We start from the raw sequence: 8,076 nt of genomic DNA, 5'->3' as shown, positions 1-8,076 counted from the left end.
TTGTGGAGTGTGATGGACAAGTATTATTCATTCTTCCATCCTGATTTCCTTTGATATCCTTAATCATGGAAGTATATATTTCTGAGGGCTCTCAAGTTCTGAGAGTGGTGGACAATTTCTTTGATTTCTTAATGGCTTTTTTTTAATGTGACTTGTAAATATCATTTAAAAAATTTAAGCCATCAAAAACAATTCTGCTGAATGTTGATTATAACCATGGTGACTTAATTTAGGTATGCATCTTTTAATCCAATTATTGTGTATCTTTGTTCCTGTATGCTACCTACCTATCTGAAGTAAATTTGTTTCCATCCACTGCTTTTACTGTAATGATCTCACATTACTTCCTATTTCCTTTCTTTCTCCCAGTATATTTTATCAAATAATATTAATAGCTACCATTAAGCACTGCTAGTATTATGATAAATTCATCTAACAGTTCTCTGACGAAGATAGAATTATCTCCCGTTAACATCTGAGAAAACTGAGTTCAGAAAGGATGGTAGTTGGCTCATGAATATTCTAGACACTTAGTTTGGAAACAATAGGGAACTTATTAATAAGTCATGGAGCATACAGGAGATGGCCCTGCAAACATTAATAATGATGGGAAAACCTGTTTTTCCACAAATACGTTATAAAACTCTCAGCACAAACATACATTCTCAAATACTCAAACGTAATGATAGTGATCAAATTAACAATGTTTTCTCTGGAAGTTGATTATAAGTGCTCTTCTGGAATCTAGCATCAGAACTTGCCTAAATCCCTGGAGGATAAGAATCAGGATCAGCACAAAGCTGGTACCTATAAGGTAGAGGACAGACATATCTCCAGTCTTCAACTTCTTCACCATTTCTGACACCAGCTGTCCCAACAACATTCTATATTTCTCTGCTGGGTTCACTGATTCATTGTAATGACCACACAGAACTCACAGATCACACAATTATGCAGTTTATTGGGGAAGTAAAGGGAACAACTTGGGATCAGTATCAGTAAGCAAATAGGCAGGTTTAGAAGTCTCCCCCAAAGTAGAAAGCACATATCACCCTTCTTCAGTGCAGAAGAGCTTCTAACCAGGACAGTTCTCAGCTACTCTCTGCCGTGCAAGCAAGTTGGCCCTTCTTGGCCATGGAAGCTGGCCATGCACGCCCCTTCAGGACAGGCCTCCTCTTTGCCCTCACATCTGGCCTCCTTTAGGCCTTAGGGTTACAGCTCTCAGCACAGACAGGGCATCTGTCACTGCCAAAGGCATGCCAGCTCAGCCCACACAGCTTGCTCTGGTTGGGCATCTGCCTGCATGTGCCCACACTGCAGCTTATGGGGTGACCAGCTCCACTGGCAACCTCCTGTCTGGAGGTGCCCAGCTCTGCTACATCGGAAGGCTTGCAGATAGCCACCATCCGCTCGTCTAAGAGGTTCCTGCCGCTCGTACTGCGGTTGCCGTTTGTCTGCCTCTGGGCCCCTTCTGGACCTCTTGCCATCTTCAATATTACAGCCCTTGACCTGTACTACATCTCTTTTAGGAGTTTCCCTCTCCCTCTCCCCCTTTTCCTCTGCAGGGTTGCTGCTTACATAAGCAAACTCCTTTTCAATTTCAAGATATGTCCCTCCTGGCAGGACCACAAACTAACCAATCCCCTCAGTGGACTGCATGTCACTCAATCCTATTGGGTGGATTTTCAACACACTATTTGAATAGCAAATTGAACGATCCCTGCAAGGTGCAAATACACGACGAATGACAAGGCAGCCTGCCACCCAACCAATAATTTTTGGCAGGATTACAAACTCAGGGCCAGAAAGGCCATATATAAATCTATTGCACTGCAGCTTCCTTCTGAAGAAAATGGTGGCATGCCTGGTGTACAGTAAGGAAATGATTGACAGAAGTAAACACCCTTTAAATGTTTATTATGAAACTTTAAATATACAGAAAGGTACAGAGAATAAGCACCTATAAATGATATTCCCACAAGAATTGGCCATACTTTTTTTTAAAGGAATGAACTATTAAAGATATCTTCCTTTGCACCCTTCCCCTAATTTCATTTTTCTCCCTCCCCAGAGATTACCACTGTCTCATATTTGTTGATTATTTTCATGAATGCTATTTCTATATAGTATTTAACCATGAAAAAGACAGCATTCATTTGCATGTTTTCAAACTTTATATAAACAAGTGATACTATATCATAAAAAACAATTAGTACTGTTTCTGAGGTTTATCCATGTTGACACAATTATCTCTAGTTCGTTCTTTTAACTTGTATTCTAACTTATTCAGCCAAATGGTCACTTACACTGCTTTCAAATTTTCATTGTCACAATGCTGCAGTGGACCTTGTGTACATCTCCCTGCACACAGGACTCTAGCGGTATAATATTAAGCATGGAATTGGGGGTCAAGTAATACATCTTCACTTTCACTAAGTATTACCAAATTGTTCTAAATACAACTACTTCCAATAGCACTATGTGTAAGTTCCTATTCCACATCTTTTCAATAATTGGCATGGCTTTAATTTTTGCCAGTGTGACGCTTTAGAAATAGTTCATTATTTTATTTTGCATTTCCCTTACTAGTTGTGATGCATATAGTCAATTATTCTAACATCCTCAAATACATTCTTCCACAACTGCCATGAAATGACATCCTTATCATATACAAGATTTCCATAAATAGATCATATTCAGTAATTTTCTTGCTATTTTTAAGAATATATACTTCATAGATTAATTTCATAACAAACTTGTGAAATTAAAGGGAAAAAAATACCCATTGAGAGATTTTGGCTGGAATTGTGTGAATTGCCAACTTTGTATGTTGAGTTTCTTCTGCCCAGTTCTCCATTTATATTTTTATTATTCTGCAATTTTATGAGGCTAGGAAATTTAATATTTAAGTATTAATATTAAATATTCATATCTAAGTATTAATACTGTCTCAATCTCTACAATTTAACCCCTTTAGGGTATAGTCTTTGCATGTTCATTGCAGCGTCTGACAAAGTGTGGTTATTGTGTGCCGTCAAGTTGATTCCAATTCATAGCGACCCTACAGGAAAGAGGGGAACTGCCCAGTAGGGTTTCTTAGGCTGCCAGCTTTACAGAAGCAGATTGCCAGCTGAGTAGCTGATGGGTTCAAACCACTGACCTTTCAGTCAGCAGCTGAGCCCTTAACCATTGCATCACCAGGACACCTTTGGCAAATAGTAGCTACTCGATATTCACTGAATGAATGAAAGCCTGTGTTAATATATATCTGTAGTTTTCCTCCCTCCATTCCCTTTTGATTTCAGTTCTGCAACAAGTGGATAAAAACTTCAGAAACTTTCCAGTTTTTCTATGCTCTGGAAGAGTTTACATGCTTTAGAAATCCCCTGAATGATTGTATGAGTATACAATTACCTGGGCCTGGTCCTTTTTTTGGGACAGTATGAATTTCCATGTTTATTGGGTTTTTAGAGTTAATTGTGATATACTCTGACCTAAATGTAAATTATGTATTCTTCTTAGTGAATCCTAATTTTCCTTATTTCAACTGAGGTATCCAATCCATTCTCATTAGAAACTCCCTAAAACTGGTTCTAAGTGTTATAGTTCTACCTGTGTCTATATTCATTACCTACCTAAGGTACAAAGACTCCTTATGTTCTAAAATGTTAAGGTTTTCCCAGTTGTCACCTGCTGTTTCCCAGGGATGCTCTACTTTGTCTACCAAGAAATCTTGCTTTAGCTGTGAGGAGTAAATGAGTTAATGTAAGTTGAGTACTTTAAATGGTGCCTGGTGCATAGTATGCACTTAATACATGTTAGTTGTTATCATTTATTAAGCATCTACTATATGTGAAACATTTTGTGAAGTACTTTACATGTAAACGTCTCATTTAATATGCATTAATCTATAACAGAAACTATTGTTTCATACATTTCTACCATACGGCATCCTTCATTGTCTCTATTTTAAGAGTTAAAGAAAACTCTGAGGTTTAGTAAGTCAAGCAAACTCCTCAAAGTCATACAGTGTCACAGTAGTGGCAAAGTATGATTTTCCAGAATCTAAGTACTTAATCCTGGGAAGTGCCTAGTGCCCAGAGAGGGAGACTGAAATAAAATAAGGTTGAAATCCATGTAACAACCAGACAATGGAGAGTCACATACACAATTTTAAAGGTTATGGATATTAGCCTAAGAACAAACAAAACCTGTTGCCACTGAGTCGATTCCAACTCATAGTGACCCTATTGGACAGAACAGAACAGAAATGCCCATAAGGTTTCCAAGGCTGTAATCTTTATGGAAGCAGACTGCCACATCTTTCTCCCACAGAGCAGCTGGTGGGTTTGAACCACCAACCTTTTGGTTAGCAGTTGAACACTTACCACCTCTGGAACACCAATGATGTGTGTATTCTTATACTCTAAAAAGAGCAATTTTGGTGCCTTGTGGAAATGGATTTAAGGGGAGCAAAAGTGGATATAGGAAGATGTGTTAGAAAGCTATAGCAGTTGTCCAGATGAGCTGAATCTTAGATGAGGGTTATAACATTAGAGACAGAGAAAACAGAATATATTCCAGATTTAGTAGATGCTATAAGACTTGGTGACAAACTGGATTGGGTGGTGAGAGTGACTCTCCAATATGAACTTTCCGATGATGAGCAAGGTGTGCATGCTGTCTGAAGGTTTTGTTGCATTCCTTGCATTCATAGGGTCTTTCTCCAGTATGAATTCTCTGATGTTGGGCAAGAGATCCACAGTAACTGAAGGCCTTCCCACAAACATTACATTCATAAGGTTTCTCTCCAGTATGCACCCTCTGATGTTGAGTGAGGGATGAGTCATTGCTAAAAGCCTTCCCACATTTAATACATTCATAGGGTTTCTCTCCCGTATGAACTCTCTGATGTTGAGCAAGGTACGCAATCTGGCTAAACGCTTTCCTACATTCCTGACATTTATAAGGTTTTTCTCCAGTATGAATTCTCTGATGTTGAGCAAGGTGTGAATTCTGGCTGAAGGCTTTTCCACATTCTTTACATTCATAGGGTCTCTCTCCAGTATGTATTCTCTGATGTACGGTAAGGTATGCCCGAAGGCTAAATGCTTTTCCACAGACATTACACTCATAAGGCTTCTCTCCAGTATGAACTCTTTGGTGTTGAGCAATAGATGATCTATTGCTAAATGCTTTCCCACATTCGATACATTCATAGGGTTTCTCTCCAGTATGAACTCTCTGATGTTGAGCAAGGTAGGCAAACTGGCTGAAGGCTTTCCTACATACCTTACATTCATAAGGTTTTTCTCCAGTATGAACTCTAAGATGTTGAATTAGATGCGCATTTTGACTGAAGGCTTTCCTACATTCTTTACATTCATAGGGTTTCTCTCCAGTATGAATCCTCTGATGTTGAACAAGATTTGATCTCTGGCTGAAGGCTTTCCCGCATTCTACACATTTATACGGTTTCTCTCCAGTATGAATTCTTTGATGAAGAGTAAGTGATGAGCTCTGGCTGAAGACTTTTTCACAGTCATTGCATTTCAAAAGTTTCTTCTCTACATAGACACTCTTGGGCTTAATGTCCGTTGAATTTTTTTTGAAGCTTTTCTTACATGTGTCAGGTTTATGTACTTTCTCCTCTTTGGGGATTATCTGTTGTGTATGAAACTGTGTGTTCTGATAGAGGCTTCCCCAAGATTTGTTATATTCTTGTTCTCTTTTATCAAGAAGGGTTTCTTCATGAATGATTGTCTCTTCCTTTAAACAGGCCTTCAGATTTCCTGGTTGCTTCTCAAAATGGCTTTCATATTTCCACTCTTCTCTCAAACTGGAGAATTCCAGACCACAGCTTGTAATTTCTTCTATTAACTTCTGGGATGATTCTTCTTCATATATGGCCTGCTTTGGGGTTAATTCTTCAGTCTCACACATAGATTCCCAGCCTGAAAAATCATAAGAAAAATCTCCTCTATTATGTACCAGAAGAAAGTACAGTCATAAAATGAAGTATATGAATTTAGCAGCAAATAAAACCCACAAGAATATTGCTTTCATAGTTCTTAAATGTGCAAGAAAACAAAGTAGCTCACATAGAAATTTGAGAAGAAATTAACAGAATTGTTAAGACTGCAAGGTAAATCTCAGGACAAGACAGAATTATGGAGGTGGTCTGGACTTGGTTAAAATTTTATGCCTATATTAATAATACAAGCACTGAAATAATCTCCATTCTTATAGCTGCTTCATTCAAGAACACTCACTGAATAAATATTTACATTGTGCCAAGCACTGTTCTAGATACTTTTGATACCCCAGTAAACAAAACAAAGATTCTTACCTTCATGGACCTTACACTCTTGGGGAGACAGAAAATAAATGATAGATAAGTAAATTTTATTACATGTTAGCAGATACTAAGTGCTACAAAAATAGAATCAGAGTAAAGCAGATCAGGAGTGTGGGGGAAGCCAAAGGTAGGAATCATTAATAAGTTAACATTTAAGCAAAGATTTGAAGGAAGTAAAGAAGTTAGTCATTTAGACATCTGGGGAAAGAGCACTCTGGGCAGAAGAGCTGGTTTAAAGGCCACACAGGAGATGCATGTCTGGTATGTCTGAGGAACAGCAAGAAGGACAGAGTGGCTAGTGGGGAGTTTCGGGACATGAATTCAAGGAGATAAAGGGTAATCAGATCCTTTAAGCCTTGCATGCCTTCTGTGGAATCTAGCTTTTACTCTGAGTGAGATGGAAAGCCACTGAAATGTTCAGAGTAAAGAAGTGATATCTGGTTGCTGTTTTATGAATACACTGGAAGGTAGCAAGGAAACCCTTTATTAATTTAGGAGAGAGATGATGGTGATTCAGCCCAGTGAGATATCAAAGGAGTACAGTGAGGTGGTCAAATTCTAAATATATTTTATAGGTAGAGCCAAGAGCCACTGGATGTGGAATGCGATAGAGAGGAGTCAAGCATGTCCTCAAAGTTTATGGTCTGAGCAAAGAATGGAATAGCCATCAACAGTGAGGGATTAAAAATATGCCATTAATAATGGCAACAATAACCTAGAAATGAATTTTACAAAAAAATGAGCAAAACCTTTAAAATTCAAATGAGGGACAAAAAAGGGGTGGGGGGGTTGAATAAAGGGAGATGAACACTTCATTTTTGTACATGAAGAATCAATAATGCAATGACATCAATTTTCTCACTAAATACATTATTTCCATTCAATTCCAATCAAAGCCTCATTGTGGTTTTTAGCAGATTTTTTTTTTTTAATCCTGAAGTTCATAAAAAAAGCAAGCATAATGAACCATCTGGAAATTTTCTCCCAAATATGAGGGAGGACTATAAACTATGAAGCAGGATAAATGAAAAAGCAAGGTTGGGGCACTGTAGCATTAACTGTAGAAAACAGAAAATTTAGAAACAGATCTAAGAATATATAAGCAGGCGTGTTCCTTACACTTGAGGGCCACGAGAAAGAGTACAAATGGAGGCCAACATACCATATACCTAAAAATTGAAAAGTTATAAACCATGCTAGAAAACTTAAATATATTACATTCTACTCTACTTTGAAAAATATACCTTCATAATGACCTGCTGGAAGGCCACGTTTGAATTTAGAATCCTTTGTCACTTCCCTACTGTTCCTCCCCTAGTAACATTCTACCCCATGAGGGGGCTTCAGCTATGTGGACGCTTTAGCCTACAAGTCCAAGTTATACCGATACCCCCCAAAACAGCCACGCCTTATCCACCCTTGGGCTTGTTTACAGAACAAGTAGACTAGAAATCAGTAAGGAAATAGAACTCAACAATGCCATCAACCCACAGGATCTAATTTACAATTATAGAACACTCCACCAAGAACAAAAGAATACACATTCTATTCAAGGACCCACATGTACAAAGTGTAAAAATTGCACGGCAGGGTCATCTGACCTCCTCATCTAACTTCACAAGGACAGAGAATCATTATTAGCATCAGCCCAGGGCTGATTCCTATGAAGCAGAGCTCAGACATACCTCTTCTCTCCAAACTTTTTACCAATTCCTACA

The 8,076-nt window shown here is 38.2% G+C and overlaps 2 protein-coding genes across 2 annotated transcripts in view; one reads left to right on the top strand and one right to left on the bottom strand.

Moving 5' to 3' along the window:
- LOC101346890 (zinc finger protein 420) overlaps positions 1–8,076 on the top strand; it is a 106,647-nt gene that overhangs the window by 34,481 nt on the left and 64,090 nt on the right. The gene's annotated exons all lie outside the window — the stretch shown is intronic.
- The window catches only part of ZFP30 (ZFP30 zinc finger protein), a 221,162-nt gene that overhangs the window by 201,156 nt on the left and 11,930 nt on the right, over positions 1–8,076 (bottom strand). The window contains exon 3 of the mRNA XM_023725750.1: positions 4,682–5,954. Within this exon, the coding sequence (XP_023581518.1) occupies positions 4,682–5,954 (1,273 nt within the window). The remainder of the gene's footprint in view (positions 1–4,681; positions 5,955–8,076) is intronic.

The sequence above is a fragment of the Trichechus manatus genome, unplaced genomic scaffold (genome assembly GCF_000243295.1).
Source record: "Trichechus manatus latirostris isolate Lorelei unplaced genomic scaffold, TriManLat1.0 scaffold00386, whole genome shotgun sequence".
Classification (NCBI taxonomy): domain Eukaryota; kingdom Metazoa; phylum Chordata; class Mammalia; order Sirenia; family Trichechidae; genus Trichechus; species Trichechus manatus.
This window is presented reverse-complemented; position numbering and strand designations above follow the sequence as displayed.